The sequence below is a fragment of the Malaclemys terrapin genome, chromosome 22 (genome assembly GCF_027887155.1).
Source record: "Malaclemys terrapin pileata isolate rMalTer1 chromosome 22, rMalTer1.hap1, whole genome shotgun sequence".
Classification (NCBI taxonomy): Eukaryota; Metazoa; Chordata; order Testudines; family Emydidae; genus Malaclemys; species Malaclemys terrapin.
In genome coordinates, this window is record NC_071526.1 from 12,485,678 (window position 1) to 12,508,556 (window position 22,879).

General features: G+C 53.2%; 1 protein-coding gene across 7 annotated transcripts; it reads right to left on the minus strand.

The window, feature by feature from the left end:
• Positions 1–1,904: 1,904 nt before the first annotated feature.
• LOC128827677 (CYFIP-related Rac1 interactor A-like) lies at positions 1,905–18,051 on the minus strand. 7 transcript variants are annotated; one of them, XM_054011675.1, is made up of 12 exons: positions 17,966–18,021; positions 16,089–16,329; positions 15,808–15,888; positions 11,266–11,387; positions 11,068–11,173; positions 9,294–9,430; positions 8,732–8,809; positions 8,033–8,149; positions 7,487–7,566; positions 6,984–7,110; positions 5,663–5,733; positions 1,905–2,710 (listed from the first exon to the last, which is right to left on the minus strand). In XM_054011675.1, the coding sequence occupies exons 2-12, from the start codon at positions 16,270–16,272 to the stop codon at positions 2,647–2,649; spliced, it is 1,167 nt and encodes a 388-aa protein (XP_053867650.1). In that variant the 5' UTR covers positions 16,273–16,329; positions 17,966–18,021; the 3' UTR covers positions 1,905–2,646. The 7 variants fall into 7 exon arrangements, with proteins under 7 accessions (XP_053867650.1, XP_053867655.1, XP_053867656.1 ...); XM_054011680.1 differs by lacking the exons at positions 15,808–15,888; positions 16,089–16,329 and adding an exon at positions 12,570–12,649 and having other exon boundaries at positions 17,966–18,051; XM_054011681.1 differs by lacking the exon at positions 16,089–16,329 and having other exon boundaries at positions 17,966–18,051.
• Positions 18,052–22,879: the final 4,828 nt, after the last annotated feature.

Sequence of the window (22,879 nt, forward strand, 5' to 3'; positions counted from 1 at the left end):
CGAATGGGAGGCTGTGCAGGCCCGGGGTGGCGTGGAGCCCAGAGGGGCAGAGCGGAGGGCCCGGGGGGAGGAGCTGGAGCTGAGATGCAGGTAGCAGCAGAGGCTCCAAAACGGGGGATGAGGAGGGGGTGACACTGGAGCCAGGGGCTCTTGAGGAGGGCAGGGCGATGGGCTGGGCTGGCGGTGGAGGACAGAGACTGGCAGGGCAGGGCCTGCTGCAGTGGAGAGGAGCGATGCCTGGGGGCGGGGGATTAGCCGTGGGAGTGGGGAGGAGACCCTGCATGGAGGAGCTTGTTGGGGGTGGGGTGCCCCCAAGGCTGTTGTGAGCCTGGTGACAGGGCTAGCGGGTTGTCGCCTGGGATCGAGAAGAGTGGGGGAGTGGTTGGGATTAGTTTGAGCTGATGGATCATGGCGGGATGTCCTGCCTGAGGTACCGGAAAGGCAGCTGAGGAAGAGACCAAAGAGGTCAAGGTGGGAGTCCTTGGCAGAGAGGCAGGAGCTGAAAGCGGGGGGGACAGGTGGGAGGGGCACAGTCCTGGGGGCTGGGAGAGACGGGTGCCCCAGTGCAACGAGTGGGAGTCTGGTGCCTGGGCCGGAAAGATAAATGGGGCAGGGGCTGAAGTCGATACAAACTCTGATCTCTCCTCCCCCCCACCCCCGCCGGGCCCGGGCGTACATCCAGAAACGACGGGGCAGGTTCCATTTCAACCAGCGCCCAGGCGAGGAGTGTCCCCGGGGGCCCTCTGAGGGGCGCTGGGCTGTAGCGTGGTGCCCTGGCTTGGAGCTGATGGGAGCTGGGGCAGCTCCCAGGCCTGGCGGGGCCTTCGGCCTGCCCTGAGCTTGCTGATTCTCACTGGGCCGCCGCTGACTGGGGAGTGGAAATTCCCTCCCATTCGTCACTCCCGCACCGGTCCCCCGTGGCTGGTACATCGTCCCGGGAACGGCCCCATCCTAACGGCAGGCCCGTTTTTCTGCTGCTTTAATACAAACGTGCGCAGAGAATTGACGGCTTCAGCTCTGGCAGCTGCGTCTCGTCGGGTACTCCCAGGGTTTGGATTTCTCTGGTGCTGCTGAGACCGAGCCTGGCCATGGGATCTGGGCAGAAATGCAATTAACAGCCCGCTTCTGTGTCGTGGGGCCACCTGCTGGACAAGAGACGCAGCACAAACACCTGCTGAAATGAGCCTGGCAACCTCAGTGAGCCAGTGGGATCAGTGGCGCTGGTCCAGTTTGATTCCCCTGGCTGCAAACGGGCACCGCTCCCAGCTCCCCCCGCTGCAGGCCACCGGAGCGACTCTGGCTGTCGCCAGCGTGCTGCAGGGCCGGTGGCAGCCTTTGCCAGCTGGACTCAGGAGTGGACTCAGGCCAGAGTGCTGGATCCTTGGCCCCCAAAGTCCGAGGGCTCCCGGCTGCGGCAGGTGGAAGGGGTCAGGTTGCCACACTTCGGAGGAAGATCAAGGACTCTGGCGGGAGGAAGACGGTGCATCTCTGCCCGGGGGAGGGGAGAAAGAGGGTCAAGTCCAGGAGGAAGAGTCTGTTGGGAGCCCTCAACATTTTGCAGTGAAAGGGGACGAAATATTGGTGGATCTTTTTAGAGCCCGGGCTGGCACTGCTATAACGTAGGGAAAGCAGTGACTGGGGGTGGCCTCTCCAGGCCCAGCCCGCCCAGGGGGTGATTGACAGCTGATTGCAGGGGAGTTGCTGGTAGGGTGACCAGATGTCCCGATTTTATAGGGACAGTCCCGATTTTTGTTTTTTTTTCTTATATAGGCTCCTATTACCCCCCATCCCCTGTCCTGATTTTTCACATTTGCTGTCTGGTCACCCTAGCTGCTGGTGACCCCTTCCCCCTGTAGAACAAGCCCTGGCGAGGCCAAGTAACAGAGACGGCGCCAGTCGGGCAATAAACAGATTAAATGTTATTTTATTTCACACAAAAATGTACAAAATAACAGGTGAGTGGATTTTAATTGTTTTATATTAAAAATCTAAAAGGTGCCACCGAGCTATTTTCAATGGACTCAGTGCAGGAGGATTTAAAGATGATGCCCTTTTTCTTCATCATCATCATCATGGTCACAGCCGGACCCTTGGAGTGATTCACGCACGTTATTTACATCTGTCAGGAGGGGCGGCTTCGTGCTGGCCCCGCCCTGGACCCCTCCCTTCGCACTTGGGGGGCGTAGTCCAGATAAAGTGACCCTACATTGTACCCCTGTGGGAACCATGGGACGCCCCCCTGCTCCTGGGCTTCCATCCCCTAGCCCCCACCCCAAGCTCAGGCAGGCTAAGAACTGGGCATGTCACGGCACCACTGATTTGGGGGGGGGGGGGGGGAACGGAGACGCACAGAGTGGGTGACACACAGCCTGCCAGAGTTGGACACTGATCTTTTTTGGAGGGAGGCGGGGGGCGGGGGGAGAAACACGTTGGGGAGGGTGGCTTTGTGGGCTGCTTAGTTTGTTCTTGTATTTCTGTATTTTTATTTTTTAAAAACTTTTTCCCTTTCTTTACAAAATGAGGAATATGATCATGGTTATTTATAGCAACATGGCAACATTTAAAATTTTCCGCTGACAGTTCTAAGTGAAGCCTCCAGGCCCCAGCCGGACAGACCCCCCCGCCACCCTACCGCTCTCGAGGCGCTCACTGCAGCAGGGCCCGGATCTGCTTGGATGTGGTGTCGTCGTTGAGGTGCAGGGTGGTGTACCTGCAAATGGAGGAGGGGGGTTATGCCCCTGACGAGTTCACATGGTGCTTTTCAAGCCATTAAGCCTCATGACCCTCCTCCCCCATAAATAAGTGTGTCCTTAAAGCAGCACAATGAGCTAGTGGTCCGAGCACAGGACTGGAGCTGTAATTGCTAGATTCTGACGCTGGCTCTACCAGGAACTCGCCGTGTGGCCTTGAGCAAGGTGTTTAAGGCTTTGTTGTGGCAGGTGCCTCATTCGATTTCAGTCGCAGCTGTCGGCGCTCAGCACCTCTGAACTCCAGCCCTTACCCTCTCTGTGTCACCGGTGGAATGTCCCCATTGGGCAGAGAAGGATAAGAACGATACTGCTATGCCAGCCCCATTTCATGGATGAACGGAGGCACCCAGCGGTGCTGTGCCTCGCCCCCGGCTGCACGGCGAGTCACAGCACCGCGCGGTGCCTCCGTTCACAGTTGTGGTGTTTATGCTGACTCCACGTTTTAATCTTGTCCCCCCAGGAAACCTCTGAAGAGTGAACGCTCAGGACAGAGAAGGGAACGGCAAGGCACAGACAGGAAACAGAAGTGGGAATTTACCACGCAAGGTAGGACTGATGCACCTTATGGAGGAGCCATTTATCTTGTGAAGTGGAATTTAGACTGCGAACTTGTGTGTGACAAGGGGTGGAATCCAAGGGATGGGAAATGTACTGTAGAACACCGAGTCCAGCCGCAAGAGATGCGCTTCGAAGCACACCTGAACCCTGACCCTTTCCCCAGACACGAGGCCAGCAGCCAGCTGCATTGGACACCAGATTCAAATACGCCGGAGACCAGCACTCCGAAGGATCTATCTAATGGGAGCAGATCGTAGCTGAGATCAACCTATGGGAGAACACCTCCATGGGTGTGCTACAGCTGACACTCAAAAGGGAGCCCGGTGGACCTGGAACCAAGAGTTCTAGTCTGATGCATTTTTGATCAGTGCCTCAGAGCGAGCAATGGTCGCGCGCCAGAAACACAATTTTTGCACTGGTTGACTCAGGGACTTGAAAGCATGATTACTATGTATATTCCTGCAGTGCCTGGGGGCCTTAGCTGAGATCAAATTGCCGCCGCCGCGGAAACGCGCGTGCCGCCCTAACAGCACACGGACTGCCCCCGCCGTCCACGGCGGCCATTTGGTGCGCTCCTTGGGGTGGCAAAAACAATAGAGCCGGCCCTGGCTGAGATTGTGTTAGGTGCTGCACATACGCATAGTAAGAGATGGTCTTTGCCTCACAGAGCTCAGTCTAAATAGACAAGACAGGTGAGAGAAAGGGCAGTATTATTACCCTCATTTTACAGATGGGGAAACTGAGGCATAAAGCGACTAGTCTGGGGTCACACGGGTTGTCAGCAGTAGAGGTGGGAGTCTGAACCTGGATCTCCTGAGGCCCATTCCAATGCCTCAGTCACAAGACCAACCTGCCTGTCATTGAGACAAGGTGCTTTGAATCTATAGGTTACTGGCTCACACCCAGCCTAGCTCAGTACCAATCTATAGCGGGTTTGGTGACCGGACTGAAATGAGTTGGCGAGTTCTCAGCAGGCAGGTGTCTCCATCACAGGAAAACACCCAGCACAGTGGATGAAAATCAGCCTCTCTGTTGGCACTTTCTGCAGCAGAGTCAAGGACTGAACAAGCCATAAAATCTGAGTTGCGACCACCCTTCTGGGAGGGGGGGGGGGAAGGAGTGCGGTGTCTGCTACTGGGCTAGTCCTGTAGTGGAATGGATTTGTGCCCCCAGGTCTGGGAGCCTGGCACCTTGAAATGCCCAGGGAAAGATTGAATCAAGGGAGAACTGAAGCCATTCTAGTTATTGCCGGTCTGTCTGGTGATCTAGGCTTGGCTCCTGGAGGCTTTGAGCTCTATTCTGTGCAAGAGTTTTCGAGAAGAGAGTTCTCAGCAGTCTTTCTTGGTCAGCAAGGGAGGAGATGGGGCAGATGAGCCTCTCTCACCAAAACAGTCAGAGAGAGTGGACTTTACAGTAATTCACAAAGAAGAGTGTGTGTGTGTGTGTGTGTGTGTGTGTGTGTGATTGTGATCATCTGCTCTGACCTCTTGTCTAGCGCAGGCCAGAGAACTCCTCCAAAATAATTCCTAGAGTGGATCTTCTAGAAAAACATCCAATCTTGATTTTAAAATTGTCAGTGATGGAGAAGCTATCACCACCCTGTTAGACCGTTCTCTGCTAGATCAAATACACTATGTGTACACACACGATTTATCAAAGCTGACAAGGGGATTTCGAATATGCCTACTCAGCAAGTGAAGCTGTGATTGTAGCATGGGTCACATGTCCGCACTCATTTTAACCTAGCTAGTGCGGGCAACAATAGCAGTGAAGACACAGCAGCGCAGACACTGGCCAGCAACCTCAGGGTGTACCCAGAGTCACCAGCAGGCTAGTACTGGGGTCAGCAAACCTGTGTCACCAGGTCTTCATGACCACGGTTCCCTGCACCAGCTACATTCGCTAGGTATGCCAACCTGCACTACGATCACACTTTCACTGGCTGTGTAGATGTCACCAAAGACCTACGACTCTCATTGACATTCCCCAGCTAGCCGTGAAAATCTCGTCTCTCTTTTTCTGTCTCTCTCTCTCGGATACAGTTGCTAAAATCCCTGTCAGCACGGTGGAATTTCCACCTTCTCAGCATTACTGCTCCAATTAGTGATGCTGTTTCTGCAACCTGGACATGTTTCCACTGGGAACTGGCGCCCAACCTGAGCAACTCGTCCTTGCCCTCGATTGCGATCTGAGCTGGCTCGGAGGGGGAAGGAGAATCTTGAGGCTTTTCAGCAGTGAAGAAGGACAGGAAAGGCAGTTCATGTGACCACAGCTCCTGTTTCGCCCCCACCCCCATTCTCAGCACGGAACATGCAAAGGCAGCCGTTGGTGCGGGAGGACAGAGCTGTACATACCTCAGTGCGTTCAGGAGCCCCTCTGTGCTGGTTGAAGGCTGATCTTTCAAGACTTTGATGCATCCTTTCATCTACCAGGATTAAAAAGAAAGAGCCAGGGGGTCAGCGCTCAACTGAAAAGAGCACGTGACGGGGGGAGCAGGGACCAGCAGCTCCCTTACCCACGCCTCCTGAGGAAGGAATGAGTGTGCTCTCTTAGCCCGCCCTTCCCCTCACACTGCCCAGCTGTGTCTTGGCTTCTCTGTCCATCTGCTTTTTGGCTTTGTCTCCACCCAGCAGACGAAGGGGTGATTGTAGCGTAGGTAGGCACAAGCACCTTTGCCTCAGTCTAGCTAGCGCGGTTAACAACAGCAGGGAAGACATGGTGCGCCAGCAACCTGAATGCGTACCCAGGATCCCCTGCCGGGCAGATTAAAGCACTGAAATCACACCTTCATTTGCTGTGTAGACATACCCTCTGTTTCTTAAAATGTCCCACCGCTGCTGATACTGGTTGCAGCACTACAGTGGTGGGAACTCCAGTGTAGACAAGGCCCCTGGTGTATTAACCACAATGTCTTCTAAGACCTCCTCTGAAAAGAGTTAAAACACCAGCCACTGACCATCTCTAGATTTCTCACCGGTGCTATCCCCAGTGGAGCTGCATCCAGTGGTGGGAAATGTTTAGTCTTGAGACAGGGCTTAGTTTCTTCCTCCATCCATCTATTTATCTCCATCGCTTCCTTCCTACCTTATTCATAAAATCCTGGATTGGGATTTGTCCCCGGCCCGCATTGCGTTCTAGGCTGACTGCTGTGTCTGTCAGCTGCCTGCCAGCTGCTCCAGTAGACCGGTGCAGTGCATGGAGTCCCCTGTGCTGGGGTGTGTCTCGTGCGCGTTACTGCAGATGGGAATCTAGCTGTGGTAGGACTCATGGTCTTTGGGCAGCCAGGAAAGCCAAAAGTGAGCCGCTACCCCAGGCTGGCCAGTAAGCGCTTTGCTAAGCTTAACTCTGCAGGACGTCACCCCTTGCGTATTTCATGCTGACCAAGACCTCATTGCTCAGAGATAGGAGAGCAGGGGCGATTCTTGCTCGGCTACTTGTGATGGGATGATCCAGCCCAGAAGAACCAATAGAACCTGGGTGGAAGTTAAGTGTCTTCTTTCTCACTCTGCCCTGAGGCAGGAGGTGGCTAGCAGGACAGCTCCTGCTAACCACCAAACCTATGCCTGTAGGCCCCATAGCACTCCCCAGCTCAGATGGCTTCACTCCCTCATGATTTTTTTTTAGTGCCCCTTTGCTGGGCAGTGTGCCAGCTATTGACACCAAGGTGTCACTCACATCGATTTTGGAGGTCTTTGCGAAAGCCCCCACGGGGTGAACGTGATCGTAGAGGATAATGACTCCAACCATCACTCGCATGCAGAAGAGAAGGGTCTCGGTGTTGGTGAACCGGCTCCTGTATTCCCTGAAATCAAGAGAGGGGTCAAGTGACAAGCAGAGGGAAGTCTGGTAGGGTCTGACTCCGTGTTCTTATTGCTGCTGGCAAGTGAAGGGAGATGAGAGAGAGCATCCCATGGGGGGGGGCACAGGTGGGAGAGCTTCTACCTGTACATGCCCCTGCTATATGGGTGCCAATACGTGTTTAAAAGCTGGGCTTGGGGACCTGCAAGGAGCTCTCAGCGCTTGGCACTGTATGGATTCACTCCTGAAAGGGTGGCCGCTTAGTCCCGTGTACATTGCTTGAATTCCGTCCCTTGGCTTCCTGCTGGCCTGTGATTTTAGAAGCCATCTGCCAGCCTGGATTCCGTGCCTAGGCACACGGGCCAGGATGAAATACTCACGGCGTCTCCAGCATCACCCTGCAGACACAGGCCATGGTGCTTAGACAGTCAGTTGTGTCCTCAATGGGGAGGGTCTTGTTCTGAAAGGAGAGAACAAGAGAGACACTAGATTTGCCTCCTGGTCCCGTGTGCCCCTCGCTGGAGAGGAGGCGTCAGTTAGGAACTGAATCACTTCATCGTATTGCTATTTCCCCAACCCCTTTCCAGTTGGTCTCCCTCTACAAACTCCCCTGCCTATGCTGCTAATGGACAGCTCCCCAGGCCTGTGGCTTAGACACACCTGTTTCTTATGACGCAGGACGGCCATGACCAGGGATGTTGGAAATGTGCTGAATTCGTGGAGGAATCCTTCCAAAGCTCGCATCCTATTTTCTTTCAGGGTGAATCTTTGTGCCAAATATTCTGCTGGGCACATCTTGATTGACTTCAATGGAGTCTCACTGGTTTACCCAACAGGTACATCTAGGCTATTGTTTATATTTCTCTCCTCCGGCCCCCCCTTCTCCCAGTTTTTGGTTTCTCTTTCTGTCTTTGGGGCTCACTCACCTCTGAAACAAACTTGGTTGTGGCGTTGCTTAGAGTTTTAAGCATAGGCGTGGCCTCTGCGTAGAAGAGAGACATCCTGTTGGCCATTTCATTGTTAACATCACTCTCGGCATCCAACTGCAGGACATGAGATGTGAAAGACGGCTTGCTCACGTTAATCCCAACAGGACTGGGCAAATGCTGAACATGTCTGAGCCCAGCCTAATCTGCCCTGTTGGAATGTGCTGAACAGACCCAGACTATAACCTCACCAGCTCACACCTCCCAGTTCAGGTCTGGGTTTGCTGAACTTGGGGGCTCAACCCAGACCGGCTTCAGGTTTGCTCACCCCAAGCCTTGCTGGTGCTGCAGGGGGGTGAGGGGACCTAACTCAGCCGTCCTCTGGTTCATTCTGCGCATCGCTTTATGAGAGGCCCACCCACTGCCTGTGTCCTCCACTGCTTGGTCCTCAAGATGTTTAGTTCTGCCAACCATCTGGTAGAGCATCGAGTGACAACCACTGCCTCTGCAAGAATCTCTCATCTTACTTTTCTAGCAGTTTATGCATAGTTCACCCCCAAAGCTTTTTACCCAGTGTTAACCTGGGCTAGCAAGGCTAAGAAGACCTCCATATCCATGCTCATACCATGCTAGGCTTCATCCCCCACACTGCTCTGACAGTGGAACTCAAACCCTGTGGGAGGGGGATCAACCTCTTACCTGTAAATTGTTAATGCGATTTCGGCTGAGGGTTCTTCTGTAGTAGCTAAAATCGTTCTGGATGGCAGGGTTGGTCATCTGCAGCAAACATGGACAGAGAAGATGGGAGGTCTGATCAACTGCTCTTGGTACTGCTCCCATAGGGCAGAATGGGTCCTAGATCTGGATCTGTTAAACTGGGGGCCAGCTTTCCAAGAGATGGTTGAAAGAGGAGTGGATAAAACTCTCAAAATCTAGTGTAAGGGATGATACCCCAGCGGCGATTGGCGGGAATGGTCCAGAGGACCTAATGTAGGCTAGCTCCACTGCCCGTTTGTCTAACGAACGGTTCGTTTGGTTGATGCTTGCATGTCAACTAAAGCAGAGCTAATTCACCAAGTCACGACTCAGCATTACAAGGAGGAACATGCCAGGGAATATTGACTCCCTGAACAGCATGGCTTGATTTGGGTTGTTAATACGTCGTGCAGCATTGACTCTCTACCAACCGACCATCCCTGGGAAAGGCGAGTTTCTAAGCGCCCATGTTCCGTCTCTAGTCGGACCCGTGAAGCTTCCCTACCTTGAACTCGTCGAAGCTGAGGGTGAAGTGTAGGATTTCTGCAAACTGCTTTGCTAGGGCTTGTTCTCTCTCCAGGTGCTGAGTCGGGGCATAGGGCGGGCTAGTCAGAGCTTCCAGCAAGCTGCGCAGAGCGTTCTCTGGGAGCGGAAGGGGAGAAAAATGATGCATTGCAGGGTGTCATGTCACCGTGCGAACACAAAGCGATTACCAGCGCTCCAGGCTTAACCCCTCCAGCTCCCTCCCCAGTATGGAGCAGTTCAGACTTAGCTTGCAGCAGACTTAACTGCAGGTTCTGGGATATAACCTCCCCATCTCCCACACTCAGGGGCTTTTCTACCTCTCCTGACTCAGGGGGACACACTAACGGTGTTTCCCTTCCCTGCAAGCTGTCGGACGCAAATTGCTTTATTCGCGTTTAACAGCGGGGTTATTTCCTGGGTGAATCCTCTTGATCTCATTCCAGAGGTGAGCAGCCCCCAGATGGCTCAGTGAAGGAAGGGAGCCAGCCTATTTCAGCCACCCAGTCACCTGAGGTCACTGGAACAGAGCTGATAATCTGATCTGTTGAGTCCTCTTCAGCCCCTTTTAGCCAGTCCGTTTTTCAACTCTCGGTGAATCTAGCCTCTCCATCTCCCCACCCCTGTAAGCGAGACTTTAAGGTCAGAAGGGACCATTATGATCATCTAGTCTGACCTCCTGCACAACGCAGGCCATAGACTCTCACCCACCCACTCCTGCAACAAACCCCTGACCTATGTCTGAGTGACTGAAGTCCTCAAATTGTGGTTTAAAGACTTCAAGGTGCAGAGAATCCTCCAGCAAGTGACCCGTGCCCCACGCTGCGGAGGAAGGCGAAAACCCCCCAGGACCTCTGCCAATCTGCCCTGGAGGAAAATTCCTTCCCAACCCCAAATATGACGATCAGCTAAACCCTGAGCATGTGGGCAAGACTCACCAGCCAGACACCCAGGAAAGAATTCTCTGTAGTCAGGGCCGGCTCCAGGCACCAGCTTGACAAGCAGGTACTTGGGGCGGCCACTCCGGAGAGGGGCGGCACGTCCAGCTATTCGGCGGCAATTCGGCGGACGGTCCCTCACTCCCGCTCGGAGCGAAGGACCTCCCGCTGAATTGCCGCTGCAGATCGCGATTGCGGCTTTTTTTTTTTTTTTTTGGCTGCTTGGAGCGGCCAAAACCCTGGAGCCGGCCCTGTCTGTAGTAACTCAGATCCCACCCCATCTACCATCCCATCACAGCCTATTGGGCATATTTACCGCTAATAGTCAAAGATCAATGAATTGCCAAAATTAGACTATCCCATCAGACCATCCCCTCCATAAACTTCTCAAGCTTAGTCTTGAAGCTAGAGATGTCTTTTGCCCCCACAGCTTCCCTTGGAAGGCTGTTCCAGAACTTCACTCCTCTGATGGTTAGAAACCTTCATCTCATTTCAAGTCTAAACGGAGGCACAGAGTGGCACAATGACTTGCCTTAGACACGCAAGACAGTGGCAGCATCAGGACTTGAATTCCTGAGCCTTAACTATGAGACCATCCTCCCCTCTGAAGCCCAAGGCCAAATGCTGCAGGCCTTGCCGAGGCAACGTGCTGGTTGTTCTGAATAAAGGACAGGTGGATGCGGCCCGGTAATAGAGTTTGGAGTGACGTGCAGGGTGGGGAGGGGCAGGGAGCTGGCTGAGGGCAGCAGTTTTGTGCCGACACCTGCACGCTTGGGGGACGGGAATGGAGATTGCCTTATTAGCGGAGTTTGGGCTCACCCAGTCGAAGAGAGAACTCATAGAAGCGTTTCAGCTTTGCCACTAGAGGGCACACTGCATTCCAGGCCTTCTCCTGTAGCTGGAGGTCATTGGGGTTTTGGATTGCCTGCAAGAAACCAAGAGGGCAAGCTCATCATTAGTGCCTGAATCCGTGCCCGGGTCCCCAGGCCGATGGCTGGAGGAGCTGCAGAGCTGTACCTCTCTAATCTCCAGGCCAGCCCCCGTGTAGGACTGCAGTTCAGCCAGGATGGTCTGTGCCTCCTCTAGCACTGCGTTGACCTGGTTCCACACAGCTGTCTCGGCTTCTGTGGGCTGAGCATCTGTATCGGATCACCCCCCCAAAAAAGCAACATTTCAGCGCGTGCGTCGGACAGCGAGAGCGCGGGGTCTTTGGCGGCCGGTCCCTGAACAGTGTTAGACCCGGGGAAACGCACTGGCTTGTCTGGGGTGCAAGGGCAGACAGAGCGATTCCTCTGCCTAAGTCTGTGGAGAAAGTGCCGACGAAAGACGTGCTAAAGGGAATTAGAAAACCTCCCACCAGTAGGGCCAGGCCCCCGGCTAGTGCTAGGCCTCATCTGTCCTCTAGTCAGATCTGAACCTTCTGGAGACCTGGCTCTCCTCGCCCCACTGATCTAGTCACACACGCAGGCTCTCAACGGAAAAGAAACGTGTGCAAAGGAAATAACACAAAGCAAACCAAAGGGAAGAAACGTCTCCTGCTGAGAGAACAACCCAACTGGAATGAGATGCCTTGGAATCTGACTCCCCTCCATGGGCTTGGTTCTGATCCCATAGCAAATCAGGAGTCAATGGACCTACAGCAGCATCACACTGGCGTGAGGAGGAAATGGGGCCCTTTCTTTCCTGACTGGGCCAGACTCTGGACTCAACTCCCAGTCTTACTGCTCCTGAATGGGCCCGTCAGATCCCTTCGTGCCCCACTTCCCCCGCAGAGTTCTCTGGCCTGATTGCACTCTGTCCTTCCTCATCATCGCCTTGATGGCACGGGAGAACAGCTCCCGGCTAACTAATGTTGTCTCTCCGGAATAATGGGTGGGCCTAAGAGGATTTACGTGGCAGGTAAATGTTAAGAATTCAAGCTTCTGGCTGGGACCTGCCTGGTTGAGCTTCTGTAGGTGGCTTTGGGTTATAATCAACAGGGAAGGATATCCTTACAGGGATGGGACCGGCACTAGGGATGGAGAGCTAAGCCCCTCTCCAGGCCTGAAATGTCCCGACCAACACCCCGAATGACCTGACAGCCCTTTCTGCTGCCCCTTTGGAAACCAGCCTGTTAAATCCCCCAACATCTGGCAAGACCAGCTTCCTGAGAAGGAAATCGCCTATGGGAGACCAAGCGGGGTGGTGAGTGGGGAGGAAATCACTACAATTTCTGGAATGGGTACGATGCCATGGGAGATTAACTGAGACGACAACTTAAAATGACATGAATGTGGGGGGGGGGGAGCAGAAAATAAAATAAAATAAAAATCCCATCTCACGTTCAAAGTCAAGGAAAAAATTAGGGCCTTGTTCAAGGTCGTTATAAGTCAACACTTTAAGAAGGTTCCCCATGTGACACCTGCAAGAGAAGAGACAAGAGGAAAAAAATATGATGGGTAGTGAGGTGGCGTTCATGGAAGGAAGCAGTGGGAGAACTAGCTTGAGGGCCAACATCTGGGCAGCAGGAAGAGCCCCTCAGGCATCAGAGCGTCAAGGTTTTTGGCCGGCTGTGTAACGCCTGAATCTTTGTGGCCGCATGTAAGAGGTGCCAGTTGTTGGCTCTTCGTAAGCAAGAGCCGAAGGGAGGAAAAGGCAGTCGTGCCCAACGGCTTTGCAGCACGCGGCAATTCTAACGTTAACGAGCGGAGCTGCTCAATTAGAAGGCGCTGAGGTTCATTAGAGACTCCCCCAAGATCTTGATGGCGACTGCAGCCAGATGTGGCTCGCGGGAGGGCGGCCCGGCAGCTGCTCCCAGCCCCACGAGCAGCTTCTTCCTGCCCCCAGATGGAGATGAGCGTGGGCTGATGGGAGGTGGTGACCAACAGGAACAAGCAAAGTGAGGGAGAGCCGCTGTTCTCCAGGAAGGGTGGGGAGGGGGAATGGTCCCAGGGCTGCGTCTCATTTCATCTCCAAAGCCAACACCTGCCCCTTGACTCTCCGGGAGGTAATTACAGAGCAGTGTGGAACATCCATCTGCCTCACAATTACAGCTGGCTCCGGGGACCCAGAAGCAACGTGGGATGAGACTTTCACTGCCTGGCCCACACCCAGACTGAAGCTTTGGACGTGTCCAGCCCTGGTTACAGAACAGGAGAGTGGGCGAGGCTCTGCTACAAATTGGCAGCAGGTTTGGAAGGGAGTCTCCGGACTTGCTTGGAGTCAAGAGCTCCCCGGGGCCCTGCGGGGGAATTGCTCTTGTGACAACCAGGAAGGGTCATTGAACGGGGCCTTAGGGCTGAGCCATTCCTCCTGGCCCCATTTACAGCCTCCCACTGCAAGGGCCTCCCCAGCGCTGCAGAGCCAGAGGACTATTTTGGGCTCCCCCCGGGCCTCTCTGTGTGGTGAACAGAGCGCTCGCCTCTCAGCCCCCGCCGGGAGGCAACGTGTGAGCTGTGCTGCTCTGACGCTATTTTTACACCCCTCGGGTTTTCCTGAGCGCTGACTCTGAGCTGCTTGTCTGGGTGGATGAGGAGGGGCAGCCACAGGGGATCTTGTCTCGCCGACTTGCCGGGGTTAGTCAAAGGCAAGGGGGTTATTTTAGGAGTGACCCCCGCTTTCAGTCCTCCCTTCGCCCTCCCCACATTCCCGGTCCCTCCTGCTCCCTCCTGCCCTTTCCTGGCTCTCTCAGGCCCTTCCCTTCGCACTGGCTGGCTGCTTCATCTCTCTGGCACTCTGCTCTCTCCCCTTTTGGGTCTCTGCTTCCCTGTCCCCCTGAACTCAGCTCACCCCTCCTTGTTCCCTTCCCTGCCCCCTCGGGAGCACCGGGGCAGCTTATGGAGTTTTGACCACGGGGGCCTCTCACCCCACGGCTAGCAGGGGGGCGGCTTTCCCAGCGTGGCCAAGTCTCTGTTTTAGCTGTGCTGCTCCCTGACCTGACCCAGCGCCAGGGGCTGAGGCCAGAGGGAATTTGGCTCCCCGAAGCCATTGGATGTTGCCTGCGGTACAATGAGGCAGCACAAATCCTTCCTTCCTCAGCAGCATGTGACCGGCTGTTACAGGCAGATGGGCTCTTTGGGGGCTTATTGGCCTGCTGGGAAGTGTATTAGCGGTCCCAGTCCTACCGGCTTGTGAGGAGAGAAGGGGATTCAGGGGGCATGGGGCAGACCAGGCAGCCGCCTCGGGAGAACGTGTTTGGGGCTAAGATCCTAGTGTTAAGGGCAATGGCCTCTCTCTCCCAAATATCCTCCAGGGGAATGTCACTTCCCCTCCATTGCTGCCATCAACAGCGCGCCCAGGGAGCTGGGAAGCCTTGCTCCGGAGCAAATCTGTCTCAGCACTTGGATCCCAGAGCCATGGGTGCTGAATAAATACAGAGAGCCAATGGGCTGGGGCCTCTCTGCTCCGGGAGCAGTGGGTGCTCCAGCGTGGAGGAAATTCCCCCCGTTAAGGATAAAACCAGGAGAGCGCCTGAGCTCACCATCGGAGTCTCCAGGGTGAGCCCGGAGCTGCTCGTTAGAATGGGGGAGGGGGTTAAGATTTCCCTCCCCGGGCTCGGCTGGCGATGGAGATGGGATGTGACAGGCGGCAGGGAAATCACATGGTGGTTTCACGTGTGAGAGAGTCTATTTAATGCCCCCCCCACTCCCCTGCTCAGTGGCCATCCAGGGTTGGCCTTAGGGAAAATGGCGCCCTAGGCAAACTTGTATTTTGGCGCCTCTGGTCCCCACTGCCTCCCTAGGCTCAAAATCCATCTCCCCTGGTCCCCGCCACCTCCCCAGGCTCCCAACCCATCCCCCCAGGGCCCACAGCCTCCCCATCTATCCCCCCCATCCCCTCTGGCCCCCACAGCCTCTGGGCTCCCCACCCATCGCCCATGGTGCCCACCACCTTCCCAGGCTCCCAACCCATCCCCCCATCACCCCTGGGCCCACAGCCTCCCCATATATCCCCCCCATTCCCTCTGGCCCCCACAGCCTCCCTGGGCTCCCCACTCATCGCCCATGGCCCCTGCCACCTCCCCAGGCTCCCAACCCATCCCCCCATCTCCTCCGGCTCCCTATCCACCCATCCCCCCTGACTCCCTCCATAGGCTCCCAACCCATCCGCTGCCTCCTCCAGGCTCCCCACCCATGCCTCTGGCTCCTGTTGCCTCTCTTGGCCCCCCATCCATCGCCCCTAGCGCTGTCGCCTCCCTGGGCTCCCCACCCATCCCCCTAGGCCCTGCAACCTCCCCCCACATTGCCCCGAGCTCCCTTCTGCAGCCTCGCACCCCAGGCCTGCACCCACTCCTTGCCTCTTGACCCTGGCGTGCGCTCCCCCCCCCCCTCATGGTCGCCCACGATGCCCACCCGTAAGGCCGGCCCTATGTCCACCTGTCCAGCCTAACCTATGGGAGCTGCCAGTGCTAGGGACCTGTTCCCCACTGTTCATTTGGCCATGGCCGCCCTCACACAGAGCGGTGTCTAGGGCCGTCCGTCAAGCCCATTGCAGTGTGTGAATGTATTATCCTCTTTAGAGAGCAGCGGCTCTTCCTCCTAGCAGGCACAGAAATCCCCCGGCCCTGAGCGCGGGACTTACTTTCAAAATCCAGGAAAAAATGAGGACAGTTTTCTAAATCTTTGCCCAATACCTTTATCAGGTTGCCCATGGCCAGCAGACCTGAGCGAGAGAAACAGAACAGAATGGAACAGCACAAGCACCGAGAGCTACCGCATGCCACCGCCCGGAGCACGGCACTCCTCTGCCCGCCTGGCCCAGAGCCATCCACCCTCCTGCACCTCTCGGCCTGCACATGCCCCTGGCCAAAGGCTCCCTCGCAGTCATCTCCTCTTACCACTGTCCAGCCTGGGCCAACTTACCTGCTTGCGCCAGATACAGCTGGTATCGGCTCTGCAAATACAGGGGAGTCTCCCTCTGCCTCCCCACCTGGCTACGGACTTCAGGGTGCAAGAGCAGGTGAGCGGCGGTGAAACCTGGGCATGCTCCAGTCCGCAGCACAGCCGTCTGCTCCGCCTGCGTCCCTCTCCCTCTGGGTATCTGCATGAGGACGCGGAAGCGCGACTGCTCTCCCCACCACTTCTGTTTTTTCTATTTTTGAGGCTGGAGGGGAAGCGGAGAGCTCGTTCCGTGCCTCGAATTTCCTGTGTGAGCCTCTCGCATCTTCCCCTCCACCCGAGCTGTGCTGCCTCTCAGGACTTCCTCCTAGCCCAGCAGAACGGCAGAGGCCCCATGGCTTCCCTGACATGTGCTGCTGCTCTTTCCTGGCACCCCTTCAGCTGCTCTGAGAACCTGTTCCCCTGACTGGCGGGGCTCAGGAACTCTTCTAGGGCCCACCTAGCATCTGTCTGCCACTGCAGGCACTGGGATGAGAAAACACCTGTCCCCATAACACCACAACCTTTACACTTCCTTAAACGGAACTGCAGGCAAACCAGTCCCTGTGAAGCTGCATGGGACAGTTCCACAAATGGATGGGAACAGGGCTCCCTGAGCACAGTTGCATGCGCCCCTTGGGTTTACAGACTGCTATGGGAGAGCTCTGTGCTAAGGCCTGGCACTCTTCAGCTGTCCAGCTCCGGGCAGTTCACAATCATCACGAAGTCTCATTATCCCCCTTAAGCCGCATTTCCTGACTCCTCATCCGGTGCCCCTACCCATTGGGAAGTCTTGTTCCTGGTCTGTCCCACCATGAGACTGCACCACCTTCATGAATGACCATGATGCTTCCACCCAGTCTGACCTGCCATCAAGGAGCGCCAGAGCTCGGTACTGGGGTCCCTGTTGTCAGTCCAGCACTGGTTTGTTTTGCAGACCGGAAACACGGCATAAGAATCCTTGTGCTGGAGTGGAACCCTGTGACCCGAACCTCCATCTGCTGCTCTCCTAATGTTCTGTCCAGTTGCTGCAGCCCCTGTCAGGGACCCCTCATCCTTTCTCAATTGCAATTTTAAGATACACTCGCCCCCTCACAGCCAGGGGTCTCTCAATCTTCTCCTCCAGTCTATTGCTATCACTGATTGTCCCCAGAGGATGGTTAGGACAGGGGCAGTATCAACTCCAAGGATCAAGGAGCCCGACGCCAGGATACCAAGGCCCTAGTATCTAGGGCTTCCTTGGTAACAGACATTGAGCAGAGGCCTAGGACAGCCTGGGTTGCTATATTCTCTGCCTGTAAAAATGACTCCATCGGGGAGGCACCAGGACCCCGGCTAGCGGAGCTCCTCTGCCGTTAACTATCTGGCTGATGCTGGCAGGAGTCAGGGCTGGAAGCCGTGCTAGGCTAGCTGTCTGCTTCCCCTTCTCACCCATTCAGTACAGTGCCTCCTGTTGAAACTGGAGTGGTTTTGTGCTATTCCCATGCCCATCCAATGCCTGCTAGGGGAATTAGACTTAAACTGGTGCTCTCAGGAGCGCCGCCAGCTTTTCTGCCGACCTAGGCGGCGGAAGGTCCCGCCCCGAAATACCGCCCCCCACAGAGGCGGCGGAAGGTCCCGCCACCAAAATACCGCCGCGGTCACTGCCCCCCAAATTGTAGCGCCGTAGGCAACCGCCTAGGTCGCTTAATGGGTTGTGCCGGCCCTGGATGCTCTTACATCCTGCTGAGAGAGGCTGGGCTTAGACTATCTGTGAGCTCCCACTAGTAAACATCACAACCTTCTCTCTAAGGTCATAGCCTCCTCCGTTGCTGGCCTCCCAGTTGGGTTTGCTCTGAACAACAAGAGATGATTGTCTTTACCTTGATTTCTGTTGCTTCAGTGACCTCTATGGCAGGAACCGGGGCTGTGTAATGCTCATAAATCACTTCATCAGCTGGCAGAAATCTGCAGTGAGAAGGAGAGGGACAGAACATCACTGGAGGCTTCCAAATTTTGACCATCTTCATGAGCTAAGCAGTTCCCTATAAACCTGCTGATAGTGGGGGCCGGGTGTCCTTGTTGGAACCCAGGGAGTGACTGCCTGAGCCCAGGCCTTGCCCATTCATCCAGGGAGAGCTACCAAGGAGCTCAGTGAAGGCCGACACAAAGGTCTCAGGACAACTGTCTGGAGTGGGTCACATGGAGGAAGCTATTAGGGTAACGGCAGTTAAAATTCTGCTTCTCTGCAGGCCACATCATGGGGGTTTGCGCAGGCAGTGGCCTCACTGGACACTTCATTCATTTGTACTCTGGCTCCTCCAGTTCAGATCACCTTCTTGGATGTGTCTCCAAACACGATGTTCCTGTCTGAGAACGTGAATCAAAGAGGTGACCCCGTGGCTAAGAGGTTAACTCCTCTGGGTTGGGACAAGTGTTTGCTCAGGAATTAAACCCAGGATCTGTAGCTGACCGCAGCTCATCAGCCATGACTCTGTCTCTCACACAGGCTTAGATACCAGATTCATCCTCATCACATTGGGACCAACCCCATCACACCCTCCATTAACTCCTACCTTGGACCCTGTGCCTTCCTAGTCCTCAAGGCAGCATGGCCAATCTTTGTGACGGGGAGGGAATTCTGAGTGTGAGATCAAGTGGCAGTACAAAATCTGCATCTCTGCCTGGTTTCCATCTTGGTGCTGAGCTCTCCACATCACTATGGCAACAGCTAAAATCTCTCCTTAAGACATCCTCCCCCAGCCCCATAGCGAGCGCATAAAGGGCCTGTTGCTCCTCTGCCTGTCGAGAGCAACAAGGGGTAAATGCCCAAGCGATTGGCACTTTAAGATGACAACAGGGAGTTTCTAATCATGCCGCGACGTGTCTACAATCCAAACTTTCCCTCGCTCACCCAGGGCTGCATGGGATTTGAACTCATTTCACGACGCAGTTTCCTATCACCAGCCATTTCGATTGCAAGATGCGCATGAAAAGGCATCAGTTACCGCTAGCCCAGGGAGCAGTCAAACTATAGTAATAGATTACTATCGCTGCCACTCACAGAGATGAGTTATGGCTTCTGTGCTGGGGATGAACTGCCTTCTGCAGATGCTAAAAACTGTATGTCAGTGAGAACGGCAGAGAGGCCCCCTTCAACATCTTGTAAAGTTGCAGGCTGAAGGTTTGCAGTGTTGTTGCATCCGTCACTAAATATACAATACCTCTGAGTCAGACCCTTATGTAAAGGCTAGAATGGAGCAGTGATCAGGAGGGGTCTTTCCTCTTTGCATTTAAAGTTAAGTTGCTTCCAAAGAATCTGTCTAATCTCTCTAAAATATTGTTAACAGGCCAACAGCAGTTCAGCACGGTATCTAGGCAATTAATAAATTATCATTAAGAATGGCTACATAGACAAACAGAAGTGGTCGGTAATGGACCAGTTGTCAGTAATGGACTATGCATGCCCTTTGACACTCCTAGATATGTTACCATTCCAGTCTACCAAATAAATACCAGGCATCCCATAAATACCACTGCGATACTACCATGCACCGACAAAGCAGCCCGAAGTTAGGAGAGGTGCAAAACTTTCTTTGGTTTTGGTTCACATGGGCTCAGAGTACAGTCATGTGGTTTAGGTTTGAATCTGCCCAAAAACTCAATGTGAAATGCAAGCAGAGCCATCCCTTCGAACAGAAAACATATGTCAGGCTGAGTTTTGAACAGAGCTGGTTCATGGCCAGGGAGGGATAGCTCAGGGGGGGAGGGATAGCTCAGTGGTTTGAGCATTGGCCTGCTAAACCCAGGGTTGTGAGTTCAATCCTTGAGGGGGCCACTTGGGAATCTGGGGCAAAATCAGTACTTGGTCCTGCTAGTGAAGGCAGGGGGCTGGACTTGATGACCTTTCAAGGTCCCTTCCAGTTCTAGGAGATGGGATATCTCCATTATAAAAAAAAAAATGGCAATATGACCATACCAGCACTGCACCAACCAAGGGCTGGTGGCATGATGGTTGCTTAAAAAAACAACCTCCTCTTCTGAATATGACCCAACACAGGGCTGTCTTCCTGAGCCAGCAGACACAGTGAGTCATTAGCTAGAAGGGGTGTGAACTGGCTCAATTAATCTCTTACCAATTTACAATTGATCATTTGGCCGAAACCTTTAGCCACACCTGGCTAGTGTTGGGATTGTGAGGAGGACATTTTTCTACTCTGATTCTTCTCACATGATTCCCTCCTGAAACCATAACTCAGCCCAGGATCATATGAACCGTAGCAAACTGAACAGAATTTTAGGTTTGAAACCTAACTATGAACATATTGCAGAACTCGGCTCACTGAGTAAAGGATTTAAAATACCCTTTTACTTCTGTTTTCTCTTGTGTTTATTTTCAGCACAGTTTCAAGTTGTCAGGGAAGATTCCACACAATATGAACATAAGAATGGCCACGCTGGGTCAGACCAATGGTTCATCCAGCCCAGTATCCTGTCTTTGACAGTGGCCAATGCCAGGTGCTTCAGAGGGAATGAACAGAACAGGGAATCATCAAGTGAGCCATCTCCTGTCGCCCATTCCCAGCTTCTGGCAAACAGGCTAGGATACTTCAGAGCATGGTTTTTCACCCCTGCCCATTCTGGCCAATAGCCATTGATGGACCTATCCTCCATGAACTTATCTAGTTCTTTTTTGAACCCTGTTATAGTCTTGGTCGTCACAACATCTTCTGGCAAGGAGTTCTACAGGTATGGGTATGGATTTCACTATGTTTGCCCCTTAAAAACAAGAATGCGTCCTGCTCTTTTCCTAAAGGAAACTTCCCAGTCCTGGGAAGCCACTTTGCCATAGGGCTACCGATTCTTCATTCTTGCACAGCTCGGAGGGGAGCGAAGTCTTGGAGATTCTTTAGAAATTTTAGGTGGCCCACAGGAAAAAGTACAAACAGTTGGAGAAAAAAGAGCTAAATTAGAGATTCCTGCCATCCCACCATCCAGAGAAAACAGCTGGGTAGTGATGCTTATACACCGCTGATTTTCAGCAACACTCTGTCTAATTTGAACTACTCTCTGCATGATATCAGTGAGATGCTAAGGTATAACGAAACAGCTGTCAGAAACCCATCAGTTCTCTCCAGAGATCCGGTCTGCCACTAGCCGCAAACCATCGGGGAGTGTGACACTGAGCAAACGTGATCTGTTTGAGTCCTTCAGTTTAAGGAATTGTGTGTCACCATGTGAATAGTGAGCCCGAAAGCCATGACCATCAACTTCAGCAGCATCCTTTCAAAATGGAACCATACTCCCCCTTCTGGGCATGAAGGGAAAAAGTCCTCTCCCATAATCAAGAAGCGAAAGGCAGACAGGATTGTTGGGCGTGTGGTGAAGGTGCTGGCCTCAGTTCCTAGCGCTGCCACAGCCTCCCTTTACTTCTGTGTCTTAGTTCTCCAGCTGTAAAATGAAGGTTGTAGTATTTCCTTTCTCCCACCCTTTGTCTCCCTGGATTGTCAATTTTTGGGGGCAGGGCCTATCTCATATTATGTGTTTGTGCAGCACCTACCATGATGTGACCTCAAGCTCATATGCAGCCTCTAGTTGCTACTACAATGCAACTCACATTAATAATTTCTACTCTTTTCATTTTGGAAAAGTCCAAGACACATACATTCACTGACTCCATTGTGAAGCGTGTGGCTTTCATGGCATTAACGGCAGCTGGAAGCCACACCCATCTTTCCTCCCACTTTTACTTTCTTTTTTCCCCTCTCTCTGTTCTCCGCTAGTTGTGCTTTTGCTAAGTTTTAACATTTCACAGTTAATATTAGGAGAGAAAATACAGCGTGTATTGGAGTAGCGGCAGCTCCTTTCCTAAGGGAAAGGGATGGGGCTATCAGCCATCAGAATGTGATAACTAGACCTAGCTTTCTTACAGATTGTTTTATTTCTTATAAAATCCATTTTAAAAAACAGTTCTGTGTTTGTACATCACCTAGCACAACAACTACTGCCATACAAATGTGCAATGCTATTCAGTGCAACTCTTTTACTTAGAGCTGGTAAAAACAATGCCATTTATTTTTTGTGGGAATCATTTTTTTTATTTGTTTTTTTTCTTTAATTCTACGTAATTTTTTTTTTTTAACAAAACCCCCAAATTGTGAACGGAAAAATGTTTGCTCTTGAAAACTGTTTTCTTTTTATTTTGTTTTTTAAAATCAGTTTTTGGGAGAAATGTTCAATTTCTGAAACCAAACTTTTTTTACTGAAAACCAGTGGTGTTTTTACTGAAAACTGAACATTTTGTGTGTGTGTGTGTGTGTGTGTGTATATATATATATATATATATATTAAAAAAAAGCTTTCAGTTTCTGGTTTTTCTTTGAAAAAGTGGAAAACTGACCAAAATGAAATTTTCTGGAAAAATGGTTGAGTTGAAAAGCTATATTTTGTCCCACAAAATGTTTCAACAAAAATTGTCAACCTGCTCTAGTTCTAATACAACACTCTGATGTGGAATGTTGTAACTCCTGTGGACATCAATGGGACTTGTGCATTCTTAGCATCTCTCAGGACCACACCTTGCCGGTGCAAATCTCAAAATGCAGGCATCAGATAAACGCCCAGTAACGTTAGGTGACCAGTACACACAGATTCAGACCAGTCGCTGTCCACATCTTCCACTGCATTTGATCCCACTGCTTCCTGACCTTCGCTCCTCTTTTACAAAGGTCACTGCCTCCCTGAGGTACTCTGAGAGTTCAGTCCTACTCTGAGAAATGGCTCTGTGGGAGCGGCAC